Below are 22,009 nucleotides of genomic sequence, written 5' to 3' on the forward strand. Positions count from 1 at the left end.
ACAAGCAGATTCTAAGTGGAGAGCATGCAGACAAAGGGTCTTCCCTGCTGCTGTTGGAAAGAAGCCCTCCCACCCCAGGCACCACCTGTGGGAGGAGAGACAAGAAGATGCCTCCTGAAAGAGAGGAAAACCAGTCTCAGCAGGGAGCTTGAACTAGAAATGACAAGACAGTTATTACCATGAACCCGAGCTAAGTTGAGGGATAAATTTTAAATGGGAGAGTCTGTGTTAACTTTATGGAACTTTCAATCCACACAAACATCCCTTGCTAGTGCACAAGATGAAATCCGTGATAAAAATAGAGAATATTACATTTATGTATATTTCAATTCTAGAGGACACACTTTTAAGCCCATTACAGAAAGAAAATTCATAAATCTTCTCTTGTTTTTAAAAGCACAGAGTTGTCACATCTATAAACTCTTTCTAATTCCTCCTGCTCAAAATTACTGCTGTGTTTATTTAATCTGTAAAACCTTGCTCACTGTCTCTAAAGTGGGGGCTTCTTGAGAAGAAGTATTGTGTCTTACTCTTCAATATCTCTTTAAAGTCAGGTAAAGACACATAGACAGAGCTTAACAAATAGTGGATAAATGAAGAAATGAATGCATAAACAAATGCTGAAAATCACCCTGCAGTTAGTGATACTGAGTGGGGAGGGTGGTGGGGGCAGGGGAACACGAATCTGAGTACTCCCACTCAGCACAGACAGAAGTGCAGTAAGGAGCCAGAGACACACCAGACGAAGGAACCCGATACAGAAGGCCTTCTTCAAATCCCATTCTGGGGACGGTCTAATGACATTTAATTTCTGCACAAAATTGTACCTCAGAAACTTCACCAAGGCAAGGAAAAAACAAAAAACAAAACTGACAGCATTGCTACCAAGGACGTGGCATCAATAGTGATATTCATCAAATAGCTGTTTTTCTATCTCCCAGTGACTCATTCTGGCCAATGAAACGTGGGTGTTGTCACCTGTGTCACTTCTGAGTAGAGGCATGAAAACCCCATGCGACTCTCTGGTTTCTCTCTTTCCTGCCCCAGAAGCTGCGTGTTCCACATGGTACACGTGTAAGCTAGTGGAGCCTCACTGACCACAGTACGTTTGCAGGTTGGTAATGAATGTGTGTATGCATGTGTGTGTTCCTTCTGAGATTTGGGAGTCAGTTGTTCCAGCATCAGAACAGAGCCTATTCTGAAGACTTGAAAGGAAGACAAAATCTGTCCCATGAAGCAGGTACTTTTCTGGATCTCCTCTTCCTTCTGTGTCTTCATCCCAAGCTGCTCCCTCAGGTCTCAACTTGATTCCTCTTTGGGGCTTGGTTGATTCCTAGTCACCATCACTGATTGACCAACAACTAGACCTAAACTTCTGCTTAAGAGCATCCACACCTGGTGCAGCTCCTCCTCCCTTTACATCAGTCTGTGCTGACAGTTGTGCTTCCATCTCTCCATCTTTGTCTCTGAGCATCAGGACCTTCATCCTTAAACAGCTCTCCTTTGCTCTGAGTTAGTCAGTTCATCATCTTTCATCTTATTTTTACATTCCACCAATCCTGTACTAATGAAAAAGCAGCATGTACTTTCCAAACCTCTTCTGTTTCTTCTTGATTTCCGGAACAAATCTGATTCCTGGATTTAGTTCTTCATGTAGTTAATTAAATTCTTCACCTTTGGGTAAGAAATAATTTTGCTGAATTTTTTTTTCCCTCAACTGAAGAAAATGGCACATTCAAAACCTATCTCCTTGTGACCATGTAACCGAAAGGTATGTGTGAGGGGTCCGGCTGCTAACCGCTAAAAAGCCAGCATACAGGCCAGGTTGGTGGAAAGGAAAGTTTGTTTTATTCCAGATGCCAGCAACTGGCGGGGATGGTGGTGGACATGTGTACAAGGGCTGACTCCGCCCACCCCATGACAAGAGGGTGAGAGCTTCTATAGACAGAGCCGGGGTGGGGGGAGGTTATATGCAGAAACAGCACACTCATCTCTAACAGTCATCTTCAAATTGGTCATCAGTGGTCTGATTAGCATCATCTTGGTGGTTTTCAGTTCAGTTCAGTCGCTCAGTCGAGTCCGACTCTTTGCAACCCCATGGGCTGCAGCACACCAGGCTTCCCTGTCCATCACTAACTCCTGGAACTTGCTCAAACTCATGTCCATTGAGTCAGTGATGCCATCCAAAACATCCACTGGTTGTTTTAGGTACAGTTGATCTTTAGTGCCTGGGTGTACTTGTTCCCATGTCTTTGTGGTCAGTTCTCAGAATTGTGGATGCTCAAGTCCTGGATACAGTGTGGTCATCATGTAGTTCACTGCTCCGCCTGGTGTTTTGTGTCTATAAGACAGCTCACAGGACATGGCTTAGAATATCATCTATAACCCTTGAGAAAGAACTAAAGGTCCTTGACTGTGCTTAATGACTACATTATTAATATTTAGTCTCCTCTGACTGTTTTCCTTTGTTTCCACGTTTCTCGCTTCTCCAATTAAACGCATTCTTTGACTAAAGTTTTCCACAGGCAAAAGGCAGGCAGAAGACACGGTGAGGGGGCAAGGATCATAGAGTCCTCTCTGCTTCAACCGCAGCCCTAGGGCCCCCCTCAGGACTTGGAAGGGGCTGGTGCAAGGAGAGGCTCTGAAAAATACGCTTCATTAACTTCACGATTAACCCACCCCTGCTCAGAGCTGATGTAATTACCAACTGCAGAGCTATTGAGTTCTTGTGGGTGGTGATTCTTAAACCACTGCAACCTAAGGTTAGTGCCTCTGGGGTGGCACTCAGAGTTCAAAGCCTGAGTGATTGCTCAGACTCAAAGTCTATGAACTGAGGCTCTATTGCACATGGAGCTTTGGTGCAGCTGAGTCCTGCCCACAGACCAGCCTCAGAACACTGGAAATACAAGCAAAATGTGTTCCTCCTTTAACATGAAAGACTCTGTGAACAGATCTCTTTTTCTTGTCATAGAATGCTTCCCAATCTGGGCATGCTAACCAAGGCTCCTGCAGTCTGCAGGCATTGTCTGAGGCCTTGCCAGGGCCCAGGATTGGAGTGAGGCCTGTGCCTGTGTATAAGCTCTATATTTTCCCTCTCTGTAACTTCACAGATGCTCAGCTAATATTTATTGAATGGCTGAATGGCACTGTATTAAATATTGAAGATAAATTGTCTTAAATATAAAGAAATGTTTCTGAGAACATCATTTAGCTAATATTTTTGTTTTAAAGGCAAATGTTTCCGGCAATTAGCAAGGCAGAATTTGATTTTCAAAAACAAGCAGCTATCACCAACAAATATGTCACAATGAACACTGCAAATTTCTATCTATAAGGATACACAAGGCAAACCACAAAGTACCTACATGTGGCTTCTTAATAAGTCTTAATCAAACCCAACTGAGGAGACAGGATATTCATATGGTTTATCATTGGCAGTTTTTTTTTTCATTAAAACCACATAGCAATATCACAGGAAGGAAATTTGCGATTAAAAAAGTACAGCTGCACCATCGATATGACATAAGGAAGGAGATAAGGTGCCAAAAGACTTCTTTGGCTTAAAATAACAGACAGCTTAATTAGTGTTTCACTTTTCGAAGGAGAGTCCTCTTCAGCTGATCTTGAAAGATGATGTGGAGACCAGGACAACTCAACTGTTGTGCACAACAGTTAGAACTGTGAACTGATGATTTTGGATACTGTTGCTCTTTGAGTCCCTTCTTGTTACTTTTTGTGAATCTACTGTACATTTTTACATTTCTGTTGCCACATGGCTCACATAAAACATCTTAGAGGGACAACAGTAAATACTACACTGATAACAAATTAATTCCAATGACATGCAAAAGCTCTACCTTTTTATCCCCTTCTACGCATTTTGTTTTGGATGTCACAATTTACCTCTCTCTACCACAGGACTGGAAAAGGTCAGTTTTCATTCCAATCCCAAAGAAAGGCAATGCCAAAGAATGCTCAAACTATCACACAATTGCACTCATCTCACACGCTAGTAAAGTAATGCTCAAAATTCTCCAAGCCAGGCTTCAGCAATACGTGAACTGTGAACTTCCTGATTTCAAGCTGGTTTTAGAAAAGGCAGAGGAACCAGAGATCAAATTGCCAACATCCACTGGATCATTGAAAAAGCAAGAGAGTTCCAGAAAAACATCAATTTCTGCTTTATTGACTATGCCAAAGCCTTTGACTGTGTGGATCACAATAAACTGTGGAAATTCTTCAAGAGATGGGAATACCAGACCACCTGATCTGCCGATCTGCCTCTTGAGAAATTTGTATGCAGGTCAGGAAGCAACAGTTAGAAATGGACATGGAACAACAGACTGGTTCCAAATAGGAAAAGGAGTACCTCAAGGCTGTATATTGTCACCCTGATTATTTAACTTATATACAGAGTACATCATGAGAAACGCTGGACTGGAAGAAACACAAACTGGAATCAAGATTGCCGGGAGAAATATCAATAACCTCAGATATGCAGATGACACCACCTTTATGGCAGAAAGTGAAGAGGAACTCAAAAGCCTCTTGATGAAAGTGAAAGTGGAGAGTGAAAAAGTTGGCTTAAAGCTTAATATTCAGAAAATGAAGACCACAGCATCCGGTCCCACCACTTCATGGGAAATAGATGGGGAAACAGTGGAAACAGTGTCAGACTTTATTTTGGGGGGCTTCAAAATCACTGCAGATGGTGACTGCAGCCATGAAATTAAAAGACGCTTACTCCTTGGAAGGAAAGTTATGACCAACCTAGATAGCATATTCAAAAGCAGAGACATTACTTTACCAACAAAGGTTCGTCTAGTCAAGGCTATGGTTTTTCCTGTGGTCATGTATGGATGTGAGAGTTGGACTGTGAAGAAGGCTGAGCGCCAAAAAATTGATGCTTTTGAACTGTGGTGTGGAGAAGACTCTTGAGAGTCCCTTGGACTGCAAGGAGATCCAACCAGTCCATTCCGAAGGAGCTCAGCCCTGGGATTTCTTTGGAAGGAATGATGCTAAAGCTGAAACTCCAGTACTTTGGCCACCTCATGTGAAGAGTTGACTCATTGGAAAAGACTCTGATGCTGGGAGGGAATGGGGGCAGGAGGAGAAGGGGACAACAGAGGATGAGATGGCTGGATGGCATCACTGACTCAATGGACGTGAATCTCAGTGAACTCTGGGAGTTGGTGATGGACAGGGAGGCCTGGCGTGCAGCGATTCATGGGGTCGCAAAGAGTCGGACACGGCTGAGCGACTGATCTCATCTGATCTGATCTGATATTGTATATCCACTAACAAAATATTTTTCTCTATAGCTATTTTAATACTTTCTTCAGACTAAAGCTAACTGATTAGCACACTACCATGTTACAGTGTCAGAGGATGCTGAATTGGATTCAGTATTTACATTTACAAGTCTGTTGCATATTTTCACTTCTTTCATATAAAAATTAGCATCCTTCATTTAGTTTAAGGAACTCCTCTCAGCAATCTTGTAAGACAAGCCTAATGTTGGTGAATTCCCTCAACTGTTGTTTGTTTGGGAAAGTCTTTATATCATCTTCATTTATGAAAAACAACCTTCCTGAGAAAAGTATTTGTGGTTGGTAGGCTTTTTTTTTTTCCTAAAGTTTGAATATATCATCCTTTCTCTCCTGGACAGTCAGTTTTCTACTAAAAAGTCCACTGATATTTTTAAGGGAATTTCTTTTTTGTGAGCATTTACTTTTCTCTTGCTGCTTATAATATTCTCTCTTTTTCTTGATTATAAGAAATGTGTCTTGGGGATGATCATTTTGAATGAACCCTGAGGAGTGACCTATTAGCTACATGAACTTGGATGTCTAAATCTCATCAGATTTGGGACTTATCTGGTATTATTTCTTTAAGTACAATCTGTGTCCCTCTCTCCCTCTCTTCTCCTTCTGGGACTCCAATAAGGTTGTTTCTGTGAATGTTACCCCATAGTTCACACAGGTTCTTTCACTCTTTTTCGTTCCTCTTTTTCTTTGTCCCCTGGCTGGGTAATATCAATGGCCCTGTCTTCTAAGTTACAGAGTCTTCTGCTGTTGTTGATGCTTTAGGTAGCATCAACAATTTTTCATTTTGTTGCATTCCATTCATTGTAGTCTTTTTTTTTCTTTCTTTCTTTTTCTTTTCTTTCTTTTTTTTAATATAATTTTATTTTTTTTAATTTTATTTTATTTTTAAACTTTACATAATTGTATTAGTTTTGCCAAATATCAAAATGAATCCGCCACAGGTATACCCGTGCTCCCCATCCTGAACCCTCCTCCCTCCTCCCTCCCCATACCCTCCCCCTGGGCCGTCCCAGTGCACCAGCCCCAAGCATCCAGCATCGTGCATCGAACCTGGACTGGCAACTCATCTCATACATGATATTACCCATGTTTCAATGCCATTCTCCCAAATCTCCCCACCCTCTCCCTCTCCCACAGAGTCCATAAGACTGACCTATACATCAGTGTCTCTTTTGCTGTCTCATACACAGGGTTATTGTTACCATCTTTCTAAATTCCATATATATATGCATTAGTGTACTGTATTGGCGTTTTTCTTTCTGGCTTACTTCACTCTGTATAATAGGCTCCAGTTTCATCCACCTCATTAGAACTGATTCAAATGTATTCTTTTTAATGGCTGAGTAATACTCCATTGTGTATATGTACCACAGCTTTCTTATCCATTCATCTGCTGATGGGCATCTAGGTTGCTTCCATGTCCTGGCTATTAAAAACAGTGCTGTGATGAACATTGGGGTACACGTGTCTCTTTCCCTTCTGGTTTCCTCAGTGTGTATGCCCAGCAGTGGGATTGCTGGATCATAAGGCAGTTCTATTTCCAGTTTTTTAAGGAATCTCCACACGGTTCTCCATAGTGGCTGTACTAGTTTGCATTCCCACCAACAGTGTAAGAGGGTTCCCTTTTCTCCACACGCTCTCCACCATTTATTGCTTGTAAACTTTTGTGTTTTTTTTTTTTTAATTTTATTTTATTTTTAAACTTTACATAATTGTATTAGTTTTGACAATATCAAAATGAATCCGCCACAGGTATACATGTGTTCCCCATCCTGAACCCTCCTCCCTCCTCCCTCCCCATACCATCCCTCTGGGTCGTCCCAGTGCACCAGCTCCAAGCATCCAGTATCATGCATCGAACCTGAACTGTCAACTCGTTTCATACATGATATTTTACATGTTTCAATGCCATTCTCCCAAATCTCCCCACCCTCTCCCTCTCCACAGAGTCCATAAGACTGACCTATACATCAGTGTCTCTTTTGCTGTCTCATACACAGGGTTATTGTTACCATCTTTCTAAATTCCATATATATGCGTTAGTGTACTGTATTGGTGTTTTTCTTTCTGGCTTACTTCACTCTGTATAATAGGCTCCAGTTTCATCCACCTCATTAGAACTGATTCAAATGTATTCTTTTTAATGGCTGAGTAATACTCCATTGTGTATATGTACCACAGCTTTCTTATCCATTCATCTGCTGATGGACATCTAGGTTGCTTCCATGTCCTGGCTATTATAAACAGTGCTGCGATGAACATTGGGGTACATGTGTCTCTTTCCCTTCTGGTTTCCTCAGTGTGTATGCCCAGCAGTGGGATTGCTGGATCATAAGGCAGTTCTATTTCCAGTTTTTTAAGGAATCTCCACAGTGTTCTCCATAGTGGCTGTACTAGTTTGCATTCCTACCAACAGTGTAAAAGGGTTCCCTTTTCTCCACACCCTCTCCAGCATTTATTATTTGTAGACTTTTGGATCGCAGCCATTCTGACTGGTGTGAAATGGTACCTCATAGTGGTTTTGATTTGCATTTCTCTGATAATGACTGATGTTGAGCATCTTTTCATGTGTTTGCTAGCCATCTGTATGTCTTCTTTGGAGAAATGTCTATTTAGTTCTTTGGCTCATTTTTTGATTGGGTCGTTTATTTTTCTGGAGTTGAGCTGTAGGAGTTGCTTGTATATTTTTGAGATTAGTTGTTTGTCAGTTGCTTCATTTGCTATTATTTTCTCCTATTCTGAAGGCTGTCTTTTCACCTTGCTAATAGTTTCCTTTGTTGTGCAGAAGCTTTTAAGTTTAATTAGGTCCCATTTGTTTATTTTTGCTTTTATTTCCAATATTCTGGGAGGTGGGTCATAGAGGATCCTGCTGTGATGTATGTCAGAGAGTGTTTTGCCTATGTTCTCCTCTAGGAGTTTTATAGTTTCTGGTCTTACGTTGAGATCTTTAATCCATTTTGAGTTTATTTTTGTGTATGGTGTTAGAAAGTGTTCTAGTTTCATTCTTTTATAAGTGGTTGACCAGTTTTCCCAGCACCACTTGTTAAAGAGATTGTCTTTAATCCATTGTATATTCTTGCCTCCTTTGTCAAAGATAAGGTGACCATAGGTGCGTGGATTTATCTTTGGGCTTTCTATTTTGTTCCATTGATCAATATTTCTGTCTTTGTGCCAGTACCACACTGTCTTGATAACTGTGGCTTTGTAACAGAGCCTGAAGTCAGGTAGGTTGATTCCTCCAGTTCCATTCTTCTTTCTCAAGATAGCTTTGGCTATTCGAGCTTTTTTGTATTTCCATACAAATTGTGAAATTATTTGTTCTAGCTCTGTGAAGAATACTGTTGGTAGCTTGATAGGGATTGCATTGAATCTATAAATTGCTTTGGGTAGTATATTCATTTTCACTATATTGATTCCTCCAATCCATGAACATGGTATATTTCTCCTTCTATTAGTGTCCTCTTTGATTTCTTTCACCAATGTTTTATAGTTTTCTATATATAGGTCTTCAGTTTCTTTATTTAGACATATTCCTAAGTATTTTATTCTTTCCATTGCAATGGTGAATGGCATTGTTTCCTTAATTTCTCCTTCTGTTTTCTCATTATTAGTGTATAGGGATGCCAGGGATTTCTGTGTGTTGATTTTATATCCTGCAACTTTACTATAATCATTGATTAGTTCTAGTAATTTTCTGGTGGAGTCTTTAGGGTTTTCTATGTAGAGGATCATGTCATCTGCAAACAGTGAGAGTTTTACTTCTTCTTTTCCAATTTGGATTCCTTTTATTTCTTTTTCTGCTCTGATTGCTGTGGCGAAAACTTCCAAAACTATGTTGAATAGTAATGGTGAAAGTGGGCACCCTTGTCTTGTTCCTGACTTTAGAGGAAATGCTTTCAATTTTTCACCATTGAGGATAATGTTTGCTGTGGGTTTGTCATATATACCTTTTACTATGTTGAGGTATGTTCCTTCTATTCCTGCTTTCTGGAGAGTTTTTATCATAAATGGTTGTTGAATTTTGTCAAAGGCTTTCTCTGCATCTATTGAGATAATCATATGGTTTTTATTTGTCAATTTGTTAATGTGGTGTATTACATTGATTAATTTGTGGATATTGAAGAATCCTTGCATCCCTGGGATAAAGCCCACTTGGTCATGGTGTATGATCTTTTTAATGTGTTGTTGGATTCTGATTGCTAGAATTTTGTTAACGATTTTTGCATCTATGTTCATCAGTGATATTGGCCTGTAGTTTTCTTTTTTTGTGGGATCTTTGTCAGGTTTTGGTATTAGGGTGATGGTGGCCTCATAGAATGAGTTTGGAAGTTTACCTTCCTCTGCAATTTTCTGGAAGAGTTTGAGCAGGATAGGTGTTCGCTCTTCTCTAAAAATTTTGGTAGAATTCAGCTGTGAAGCTGCCTGGACCTGGGCTTTTGTTTGCTGGAAGATTTTTGATCACAGTTTCAATTTCCGTGCTTGTGATGGCTCTGTTAAGATTTTCTATTTCTTCCTGTTCGAGTTTTGGAAAGTTGTACTTTTCTAAGAATTTGTCCATTTCTTCCACGTTGTCCATTTTATTGGCATATAATTGTTGATAGTAGTCCCTTATGATCCTTTGTATTTCTGTGTTTTCTGTTGTGATCTCTCCATTTTCATTTCTAATTTTATTGATTTGATTTTTCTCCCTTTGTTTCTTGATGAGTCTGGCTAATGGTTTGTCAATTTTATTTATCCTTTCAAAGAACCAGCTTTTGGCTTTGTTGAGTTTTGCAATGGTCTCTTTTGTTTCTTTTGCATTTATTTCTGCCCTAATTTTTAAGATTTCTTTCCTTATACTAACCCTGTGGTTCTCTATTTCTTCCTTTTCTAGTTGCTTTAGGTGTAGGGTTAGGTTATTTATTTGACTTTTTTCTTGTTTCTTGAGGTATGCCTGTATTACTATGAACTTTCCCCTTAGGACTGCTTTTAAAGTGTCCCATAGGTTTTGGGTTGTCATGTTTTCATTTTCATTCATTTCTATGCAAATTTTGATTTCTTTTTTGATTTCTTCTGTGATTTGTTGGTTATTCAGCAGCGTGTTGTTCAGCCTCCATAAGTTGGAATTTTTAATAGTTTTTCTCCTGTAATTGAGATCTAATCTTACTGCATTGTGGTCAGAAAAGATGCTTGGAATTATTTCTGTTTTTTTGAATTTACCAAGGCTAGATTTATGGCCCAGGATGTGATCTATCCTGGAGAAGGTTCCATGTGTGCTTGAGAAAAAGGTGAAATTCATTGTTTTGGGATGAAATGTCCTATAGATATCAGTTAGGTCTAACTGGTCTATTGTATCATTTAAAGTTTGTGTTTCCTTGTTAATTTTCTGTTTAGTTGATCTATCCATAGGTGTGAGTGGGATATTAAAGTCTCCCACTATTATTGTGTTATTGTTAATTTCTCCTTTCATACTTGTTAGCATTTGTCTTACATATTGCGGCGCTCCCGTGTTGGGTGCATATATATTTATAACTGTTATATCTTCTTCTTGGATTGATCCTTTGATCATTATGTAGTGACCTTCTTTGTCTCTTTTCACAGCCTTTGTTTTAAAGTCTATTTTATCTGATATAAGTATTGCTACTCCTGCTTTCTTTTGGTCCCTATTTGCATGGAAAATCTTTTTCCAGCCCTTCACTTTCAGTCTGTATGTGTCCCCTGTTTTGAGGTGGGTCTCTTGTAGACAACATATGTAGGGGTCTTGTTTTTGTATCCATTCAGCCAGTCTTTGTCTTTTGGTTGGGGCATTCAATCCATTTACATTTAAGGTAATTACTGATAAGTATGATCCCGTTGCCATTTATTTTATTGTTTTGGGTTCGATTTTATACACCATTTTTGTGTTTCCTGTCTAGAGAATATCCTTTAGTATTTGTTGGAGAGCTGGTTTGATGGTGCTGAATTCTCTCAGCTTTTGCTTGTCTGAAAAGCTTTTGATTTCTCCTTCATATTTGAATGAGATCCTTGCTGGGTACAATAATCTAGGCTGTAGGTTATTTTCTTTCATCACTTTGAGTATGTCTTGCCATTCCCTCCTGGCTTGAAGAGTTTCTATTGAAAGATCAGCTGTTATCCTTATGGGAATTCCCTTGTGTGTTATTTGTTGTTTTTCCCTGGCTGCTTTTAATACTTGTTCTTTGTGTTTGATCTTTGTTAATTTGATTAATATGTGTCTTGGGGTGTTTCGCCTTGGGTTTATCCTGTTTGGGACTCTCTGGGTTTCTTGGACTTGGGTGATTATTTCCTTCCCCATTTTAGGGAAGTTTTCAACTATTATCTCTTCAAGTATTTTCTCATGGTCTTTCTTTTTGTCTTCCTCTTCTGGGACCCCTATAATTCGAATGTTGTAGTGTTTAATATTGTCCTGGAGGTCTCTGAGATTGTCCTCATTTCTTTTAATTCATTTTTCTTTTATCCTCTCTGATTCATTTATTTCTACCATTCTACCTTTTACCTCACTTATCCTATCTTCTGCCTCTATTATTCTACTATTTGTTGCCTCCAGAGTGTTTTTAATTTCAGTTATTGCATTATTCATTATATATTGACTCTCTTTTATTTCTTCTAGGCCCTTGTTAAACCTTTCTTGCATCTTCTCAATCTTTGGCTCCAGGCTATTTATCTGTGATTCCATTTTGATTTCAAGATTTTGGATCAATTTCACTATCATTATTTGGAATTCTTTATCAGGTAGATTCCCTATCTCTTCCTCTTTTGTTTGGTTTGGTGGGCATTTATCCTGTTCCTTTATCTGCTGGGTATTCCTCTGTCTCTTCATCTTGTTTAAATTGCTGAGTTTGGGGTGTCCTTTCTGTATTCTGGCAGTTTGTGGAGTTCTCTTTATTGTGACATTTCCTCGCTCTGTGTGGGTTTGTACAGGTGGCTTGTCAAGGTTTCTTGGTTAGGGAACCTTGTGTCGGTGTTCTGGTGGGTGGAGCTGTATTTCTTCTCTCTGGAGTGCAATGAAATGTCCAGTAATGAGTTATGTGATGTCTATGGTTTGGGGGTGACTTTGGGCTGCCTGTATCTTGGAGCTCAGGGCTGTGTTCCTTGTTGCTGGAGAACTTGCTTGGTATGTCTTGCCCTGAAACTTGTTGGCCCCTGTGTGGTGCTTGGTTTCAGTGCAAGTAAGGAGGCATTTGATGAGCTCCTGTCAATTAATGTTCCTTGGAGTAGGATTTGGACTTAAGCCTCCTGCTTCCAGTTATTGGTCTTATTTTTACAGTAGTTTCAGAACTTCTCCTTCTATACAGCACCATTGATAAAACATCTACGTTAAAGATGAAAAGTTTCTCTACCATGAGGGTCACCCAGAGAGGTTCGCAGCGTTATATGGAGAAGAGAAGAGGGAGGGGGGAGTTAGAGGTGACCTGAATGAGATGAGGTGGAATCAATGAGAGAGTGGGCTATCCAGTAATCTCTTCCTTATGTGTACTCCACAACTGGACCACTCAGAGTTGTTCACGGAGTTATACAGAGAAGAGAAGAAGGAGGAAGGTGACAGAGGTGGCCAGGAGGATATAAGGGGGGAATGAAAAGGAGGGAGACAGATCCAGCCAGTAATCAGTTTCCTATGTGTTCTCCACCGTCTGGAACACACAGAAATTCACAGAGTTGGGTAGAGTAGAGAGGGGTTAGGGAGGAGACACAGGCGACCTGGTGGAGAAAAAGGAGAGTCCAAAGGGAGAGAGAGCAGTTAAGCCAGTAATCTTGCACCCTAGTGAAAAATGGGTACTGAAGATTGGGTTCTTAAAGGTACCAAATTGGTAACAAATACATAAAAGCAAAAATTAAAAATCTAGAGTAGAGTTTGTAATTTCAAAAATATGATGTTAAAAAAAGAAGAAGAAAAAGAAAGAGAGAGGGGAAAAAAAAATACAAGAACAAAGTCGTATAAATTATAAAGAAAATACAGGTACAAAATTGATAACAAATACCAAAAAGCACAAATTAAAAATCTAGAGTAGAGTTTGGAATTTCAGATATACAATGTTATTTAAAAGAAGATGAGAAAGAAACAGAGAAAAAGAAAAATAAAAAATAAAAAAGGGTCACAGAAATTATAAAAAAAAAAAACTATAGGTACAAAATTTATAACAAATACCAAAAAGCTAAAATTAAAAATCCAGAGTAGAGTTTGGAATTTCAAAAGTACAATGTTAAAGAAAAGAAGGAAAAAAAAAAAAACAAGGTCAAAAAAATTTAAAATATATATATATGAAGTTTGCTTTAAAAAAAAATACGGACCTTTTTTTTTGCAAAGTAATCGGTTATAAAAGTGAAAATTAAAGGAATAATAGAGGACTTAAAAAATTTTTTTAATTAAAAAAATAAAATAAAATAAAAAGAAAGAAAGAATAATCATAAAAATAGTAAAAATATATCTAGGACTTTCTCCGGTTTTGTTGTGAGTATTGCAGGTTCAGTTCACTTTTGGCTAGTTCCTTGGTCTGACATATTTCTCAAGATCTATAGGCGCCTTCCTATGTAGTTGGCACTAACCACAGGGTTTTAATCTGTTGCCTGTAGCTTCCAAGGCAGTTCCCTCTCTTATAGCTTCTTCTGTTTGCTGTTCTCTTCAGTGTCTGGTTTCCGCCCTGACACAAAGGGGACGGTGGAGGACACTTTTTTTTTTATTTTAGGCTCACTTGTTCAGTCGCGCTGAGGGGAGGTAGGGAGGGATGCTGCAAACAAATAACACTGGCATGTGCTCGCAGTGCCTCAGCCACACTGGGTCTGCCCCCCGTTCACGACTTGTGTAGGCTCCCTGCCCACGCTGCTCAGGCTCTAGGTTGCTCCACCGGGAACCATCCGTCGCCGGCCCTGGGCTGCCTGTACTTCCCAGGTCCAAGCCACTCAGGTTCAGGCACTCGGGTAGTCCTCAGAGGTGCAGACTCTCGGTTGGGCCTGTGTTTTGTGCCCTTCCCAGATCCGAGCAGCTCAGGTGATGAGGTGTTTGGCGTGCGCGATTGTTGCGACTTATCGTCTCCCCGCCGCTCGGTTATCTAGGTGTGCACTGGCGCACCTTCTCAGGCAGATGTTGACCGTCCAGACCCCCAAGAAGTTTTAGTTAGCAAAGAAGCCTGCTTACAGTTTTATAGATAATGTCTCTCTGGGGCTGCGATTGTCCCCTCCGGCTCTGGCTGCCTATCACTGGAGGGGGATGGTCTGCCGCCGGCAGCCTGGCGGTGTCTTAGGTTAGGGCTGGCTTTTTGCGTGGTAGATATCCCACAGTCTGGTTTGCTAGCCCAAATTATTTCGCTCAGATAGCGCTCAGGGTATTCAGGCCAGATCCTTGCGATGCAGCCGGCGCCGTGCCTCCCTGCCCAGCCCCCGCTTGCTAATGGCGGATGCAGGCATCTGCGCTGCTTCTCTGCTGGGGGAATCACTGTAGGGCTCACAATGTGCGGGTTTTAATTGTTTATTTATTTTTCCTCCCTGTTATGTTGCCCTCTGTGCTTCCAAGGCTCAGCACAGATTCAGCAGTGAGAAGGTTTCCTGGTGTTTGGAAACTTCTCTCTTTTTAAGACTCCCTTCCCAGGACGGAACTCTGTCCCTCCCTCTTTTGTCTCTTTTTCTGTCTTTTATATTTTTTCCTACTTCCTTTCAAAGACTTGGGTTGCTTTTCTGGGTGCCTGATGTCCTCTGCCAGCATTCAGAAGTTGTTTTCTGGAATTAACTCAGCGTTTAAATGTTCTTTTGATGAATTTGTGGGGGAGAAAGTGTTCTCCCCGTCCTACTCCTCCACCATCTTAGCTCCTCCTCTCATTGTAGTCTTAAGCAACTGATCCAACCCGTCCACCCTAAAGGAAATCAGTCCTGAGTATTCATTGGAATGACTGATGCTGAGGCTGAAACTCCAATATTTTGACAACCTGATGTGAAGAACTGATGTGAAGAACTCATTAGTAAAGACCCTAAGGTTGCGAAAGATTCGGGGCAGGAGGAAAGGGGAACGACAGGAGATGAAACTGTTTGATGATGGCATCACTGACTCAATGCACATGAGTTTGGGCAAGCTCTAGGAGTTGGTGATGGACAGGGAAGCCTGGCGTGCTGCAGTCCCTCGGGTCGCAAAGAGTCGGACACGACTGAACCACTGAACTGAACTGAATCTTAAGCAACTGAATCTCTGTTTGGTTCATTTTCTGTTTTGTTCCTTGTGTTATTCTCTTTGCCTCACTGCAGAGCTTGAGGGACCTCAGTTCCCCTACTGGGATTGAATCCAGACAACAGCAGCAAATGCATCAAATCCTAACCACTAAACCATCAGCAAAACTCCCTGTTTACTTCCTTTTTTATGATTTCTATCTCTGTTAAAAAAAAAATCTGAATTTATTCTGTGAAGTAACACCCTAACTCAACAATTACTGAGCCCTAGCTCAATAATTACTGGGCCTGAGCTCTAGGACCCACAAATCACAAATAGGAGGTGATGCTGCAACCCCGGAAGCCTGGGTGCCTAGAACCTGTTCACAATAAGAGAAGCCCATGCATAGAGAAACCTGCTGCCCACAAAAAAGAGTAGTGCCTGCTTGCTGCATTTGGAGAAAGCCCATGTGCAGCAACAAAGACTCATGCAACCGAAAATTAAAAACAATAATAATGATGAGAAATTTTTTTAAATCTTATTTTCTTCTTATATTGTCTTCCTGAATTTAATTGTTTATCTGTGTTTTTTGGAGTTCACTGAGCTTCTTTGTGTGTCTGCCTTATTTCATCATATGTCTTCTATTTCATCACTTCCCAAGTGAATAGCCATGTGAGCTGCCCTGGAAGAAGCCCTGGGCATCTTCCCATCCCCAAGCACAGCCTCGAGCTATGAAGACTGCAAGCATGAGTGTAGGTTGGAGTCCTAGAAACCATCCCGAGTCATCAACCAAGTAACTGGGTGGGTCCAGCTCACAACCAGGCCAGCACTCTCAGGTTTTTTATTAGTTCAGCAGCTTCTCCACATGTCCACAATGGAATTGGCTGGGGGTGGGGGTGGGGGGGCAGGGAGGGTTGCAGGGGTATTGCTGTGTAAACGTAATCTTTACTTTGTCACTTCTTCATGCCAGCTCTGTCTACACTGAGGAGTCACAGCAGGATCACAATTACATTTTCAGTTCAGTTCAGTCACTCAGTCGTGTGCCACTCTTTGTGACCCCAGGAATCACAGCACACCAGGCCTCCCTGTCCATCACCAACTCCCAGAGTTCACCCAAACTCATGTCCATCAAGTCGGTGATTTCATCCAGCCATCTCATCCTCTGTCGTCCCCTTCTCCTCCTGCCCCCAATCATTCCCAGCATCAGGGTCTTTTCCAATGAGTCAACTCTTCCCATGAGGTGGCCAAAATATTGGAGTTTCAGCTTTAGCATCAGTCCTTCCAATGAACACCCAGGACTGATCTCCTTTAGGACGGACTGGTTGGATCTCCTTGCAGTCCAAGGGACTCTCAAGAGTCTTCTCAAACACCACAGTTCAAAACCATAGCCTTGACTAGATGGACCTTTGTTGGCAAAGTAATGTCTCTGCTTTTGAATATGCTGTCTAGGTTGGTCATAACTTTCCTTCCAAGGAGTAAGCGTCTTTTAATTTCATGGCTGCAGTCACCATCTTCAGTGATTTTGGAGCCCAAAATAATGAAGTCTGACACTGTTTAAGCAATCTTGAAACATCTGAAAAATAGATGTTTTCAAAGAAGCCCCTGGTCTGAAATTCTTCCTCTAAGAGATCAGTCATGTCAGATGCTTCCATCCATATCTCTGAAACATAAATAGCCAAATGTTCTTATCTTTCTATCTACATCTATTCTTCTGGATCCCCTCTGCCTAGGTCTCCACTTTCTTGCCTTCTTGTCCCATCTGAATACAGGGTGCGGGTGAGCACCAATTTGCCTTCCATCAACTTGAAGATATATATGAACTGATATAATTCACTTAGAAAGAGAGATCCTTGGAGAGACAAGAAATAGCAGCATCCTAAAGAAATGGTAGGAAGAGATGGAAAAGAAAGAATGGATTTATAAGGATTGGATAATCAAATAGACATGGGAGATGAGCAAAGAGGTGTCTGTATCCACTAAAGGAATAAATGAGAGATGAAAAAGGAAGAGGTAGTTATGTACAGTTAGAGTTTTAATTGACCTGTGAATATTGAGGCAGGATAAGGAAAGCTGTATCCATTCTCTCCCACCAGCCAACCTTCCACTTTGAAACTCATACCCAGTCTGGTGTCCAAGGACAAGTTACAAACTGGTGATGTGACATCTCAGAGGTGTTTAGAACTATTTTGTTTTGTTTTGTTTTTCCATGAGTTCATCTTGTTAGGAAGGAGTATGTGAATATAGACCAAGTTTACATCCTTAAGAGTGACCTGGAGCACTTGTGTGCATGCCCTCATTAGCCTCTAGGACAAGTGAGAAAGCAGGTCAGCTCACTCATCTTTCATTTCCTTTGAGAAAGATGGCATTTGAGGACTGATCCTCTAAAAGCGTTTGACATGGAGCTTGCTAAATTAACAGCACAGCAAAAAGTTAATTTATTAAGAATATTTCATTTTCAGCAATTTTCATATGACACAATTATAGGTCAGCACTACTCTACTGAAATACAGGCAATTAGAATATCTGAGGCTTCATCTCATATTTAATACAGCATCACGAGAAAGTCACTGGGGATGTTCCCAGGGCACTGAGTTCAACATCATCATACCCAGCATCCCCTTTCTTCCCCTGGAGCAGCCAGAAGCTCTCTTCTCCTTCCCCAGGATCAGCTGCCTCTCTGGAGAAGTTCAGGCAAGAGCCTGAAGTAGAAAAGAGAAGTTTGATTAGAACTGAGACAGGAGGATGGGACAGAACCCTCTGGTGGAAGGGAGACAAGCACGTGGTTATAACAAAGCATCCCTGGGACCCAGGTTGGGGAGGGAGGCTCAGGCTATTTCACATGAGTTCCAGTGAGGATGGATTCCAGCTGTCCTCTCAGATCCAGTGCATGTGGTCTCCTGGGCCTCAGTGTTGGGGAAATCCTGCATCACAGGAGACCTGTGCTCAGAAGTTCTGGGAGACCTGCTTCCAGGCAACACAATACCAAGGAGATGCCCAGCAACGGTAAGAATCATAAAAAGGAATTTAAATGTTCCCCTTTCACAGGTGATAGATGCAAATTCACAATAAGAGGGAGATTGGAGACAGGAAAAATCTGAATTCCTCACTCACAACCCAAGTCTCCTCTTAGTTGACTTGACTCCTGTCCCCAAATGTCCACAAATAGTATCACAGGTGTACCCAGAGATATCTCCTCCCCAGAAACTACACAGGCCCTCAGATGGAGAAATACTCTTTTCTAGAGAATGAGGGTCTTCTTGCAGCTACTGAAATATTAGTTTATTGTGATACACACAGTCAAAGGCTTTGGCATAGTTAATAAAGCAGAAATAGATGCTTCTCTGGAACTCTCTTGCTTTTTCCATGATCCAGCGAATTTTGGCAATTTGATCTCTGGTTCCTTTGCCTTTTCTAAGTCCAGCTTGAACATTGAGAATTTTATGGTTCATGCCTTGTTGAAGCCTGGCTTAGAGAATTTTGAGCATTACTTTGCTAGAGTGTGAGAAGAGTGCAACTGTGCAGTAGTTTGAACATTCTTTGGCATCACCTTTCTTTGGGATTGGAATGAAAACTGACCTTTTCCAGTCCTATGGCCTGGAAAGATATTATTAAAACTGCTAAGTTTTCCAAATTTGCTGGTATATTGAGTGCAGCACTTTCACAGCATCGTCTTTTAGGATTTGAAAGAACTCAACTGGTATTCCATCACCTCCACTAGCTTTGTTCAGAGTGATGCTTCCTAAAGCCCACTTGACTTCACATTCCAAGATATCTGGCTCTAGGTGAGTGATCACACCATCTGATTATCTGGGTCATGAAGACTTTTTTTTGTATAGTTGTTCTGTGTGTTCTTGCCACCTCTTCTTAATATCTTCTGCTTCTGTTAGGTCCATAACATTCCTGTCCTTTATTGTACCCATCTTTGCATGAAATATTCCCTTGGTATCTATAATATTCTTGACCAGATCTCTAGTCTTTCCCATTCCATTGTTTTCCTCTGCTTCTTTGCATTGATCAGTGAGGAAGGCTTTCTTATATCCCCTTGCTATTCTTTGGAACTCTGTATTCAAATGGAGATATCTTCCCTTTTCTCCTTTGGTTTCACTTCTCATCTTTTCTCAGCTATTTGTAAGGCCTCCTCAGAAAACCATTTTGTCTTTTTGCATTTCTTTTTCTTGGGGATGGTCTTGATCCCTGCCTCCTGTACAATGTCATGAACCTCCGACCATAATTCATCAGGCACTCTGCCTATCAGATGTAATCCCCTGAATCTATTTCTCACTTCCACTGTATAATCATAAGGAATTTGATTTAGGTCATACCTGAATGGTCTAGTGGATTTCTCTACCTTCTTCAATTTAAGTCTGAATTTGACATAAGGAGTTCATGATCTGAGCCACAGTCAGCTCCCGGTCTTGTTTTTGCTGACAGTATACAGCATCTCCATCTTTGGCTGCAAAGAATATAATTAACCTGATTTCGGTACTGACCATCTGATGATGTCCACGTGTAGAGTCCTCTCTTGTGTTGTTGGAAGAGGGTGTTTTTTATGACCAGTGCATTCTCTTGGCAAAACTCTATTAGCCTTTGCCTTACCTCATTTTGTACTCCATGGCCAAATTTGGCTGTTACTCCAGGTATCTCTTGACTTCCTACTTTTGCATTCCAGTCCCTTATAATCAAAAGGACCTCTTTTTTAGGTGATAGTTCTAAAAGGTCATGTAGGTCTTCATAGAACGGCAACTTCAGCTTCTTCAGCATTACTGATCCGGCATAGACCTGGATTACTGTGATATTGAATGGTTTGCCTTCATGTATGTGACCGTGCAAAGATATTATTAAAACACTTGTTCCACCTTTGAATTTGGTTTAGTTCAGTTCAGTCACTCAGTCATGCCTGACTCTCTGTGATCCCATGGACTGCAGCACACCAGGCTTCCCTGTCTATCACCAACACCCAGAGCTTGCTGAAACTCATATCCATTGAGTTGGTGATACCATCCAACCACCTCATCCTCTGTCATCTTCTCCTCCTGCCTTCAATCTTTCCCAGCATCAGGGTCTTTTCTAAAGAGTCAGTTCTTCACATCAGGTGGCCAAGGTATTGGAGCTTCTACTTCAGCTCAGTCCTACCAATGAATATTCAAGATTGATTTCCTTTAATATGACTGGGTTGATCTCCTTGCCATCCAAGGCTCTCTAAAGAGTCTTCTCCAACACTACAGTTCAAAAGCATCAATTCTTCAGCACTTAGCTTTCTTTTAAATATGCTCAATTAATCGATAAGTTTCTCTTTTGGCCATGACATAATGCTTGTCGGATCTTAGTTCCTTGACCAGGGTTGAACCTAGGCCCTAGCAGTGAAAGTGCAGAATCCGAACCTCTGTACCACCAGGAAATTCCGTAATCTATAAATCTTCATGCAAGTATATCACATACAAAGTGATAAGTTTATGTCACATTATGGAGACATAAATGCCAAAAGCAGAGTGATTCTCACTCCTTGCAAGGAGTCTGACAGCATTAAATATGGCATATGGTCAAGATAATGCTACCAAATGTATGAGATTACCTATATTTTGAATCTCTAGGGAGGCTGGGCATTGAGGAGCACAAATTCACTCTTTTCAGATAGAAAGATTGCAGGAGATCAACTGACCCCACTCACCTGTCTGAGAGGACCTCACCCCATCCTCCTTCTCTGGGGGCACTTCCTCCTCATTCCCCTGAGAGGGAGAAGGAGTTCCAGGCACTGGTACTTCTTCAGCATCATCGTAATTTTCATCAGGGACATCAGTCGTCTGATCTGGGGGTTCCAAGAGCAGACAAGGGAGTGGATGAAACCACAGTAAGTGGGTTGGTCTGGGGAATATCTAAGATACCTTCTGACCCAGAGTTTCCAAGTTTCTGAATAGAGGCACCAGTCACTCCTTGTTTCAAAAGACTTTTTTCTCTAAGACCATGTTTCATTTTGATGTGTCCATAGCCAAAACATGATATTACATATCTCAATATTTTCTGGTGGAAACTACATACCTCAAAGCAACTCTTCCACCATTGAGCATGGCTAAAGTACTTTGACAAATTGTGCTTTACAGATGTTAATTTTTTTTAAACATTGTGTGCCTGTTGTGATTCTGTACACAGAGAGACCAGTCCCAATGTGACACATCACAGAACAGCCAGAGAAGGAGAAGGACGAACCCCATCTGGACACAAGGGATGCCTCTGGTCCATCAAAGGAAAACCATTCCCCTTAAATCTCCTCTCTGTGAGGGAAACTCTCCTCCCCAGAGCCCAGCCAAGGCAGGTCCACCTCTATTTCCTGGACTGGATCTGTAGTCACTGTTGTCCTCACCATCTCTGGTGTAATACAGCAGTTTAGTCAGTGAGAAATCTAACAGGAAGCCTCATGTGGAGACAAACATCACACAACACACAGCATGACCCTCCCCACACCCACGGGACCTGTGTTAAGGCTGAGAAGGGACAGGCCTGGATTCTGCAGTGTAGACAGAGGCTGGGAGGTCACGGGGCTCTGAGAGGCCATCCT

The 22,009-nt window shown here is 41.2% G+C and overlaps 1 protein-coding gene and 1 long non-coding RNA gene across 2 annotated transcripts in view; one reads left to right on the plus strand and one right to left on the minus strand.

Moving 5' to 3' along the window:
- The first annotated feature begins 867 nt into the window (after positions 1-867).
- Positions 868-21,852, plus strand: LOC139182969 (uncharacterized). Its single transcript, XR_011566471.1, has 2 exons — positions 868-1,114; positions 21,604-21,852. It is a non-coding gene; the product is annotated as an uncharacterized lncRNA (long non-coding RNA).
- LOC109558319 (antigen WC1.1-like) overlaps positions 17,868-22,009 on the minus strand; it is a 168,969-nt gene continuing 164,827 nt past the window's right edge. Inside the window, 2 exon segments of the mRNA XM_070788642.1 lie at positions 17,868-18,155; positions 21,125-21,262. Of these exon segments, the coding sequence (XP_070644743.1) occupies positions 18,010-18,155; positions 21,125-21,262 (284 nt within the window). The 3' untranslated portion in view covers positions 17,868-18,009.

This window comes from Bos indicus, chromosome 5 (genome assembly GCF_029378745.1).
Source record: "Bos indicus isolate NIAB-ARS_2022 breed Sahiwal x Tharparkar chromosome 5, NIAB-ARS_B.indTharparkar_mat_pri_1.0, whole genome shotgun sequence".
NCBI lineage: Eukaryota > Metazoa > Chordata > Mammalia > Artiodactyla > Bovidae > Bos > Bos indicus.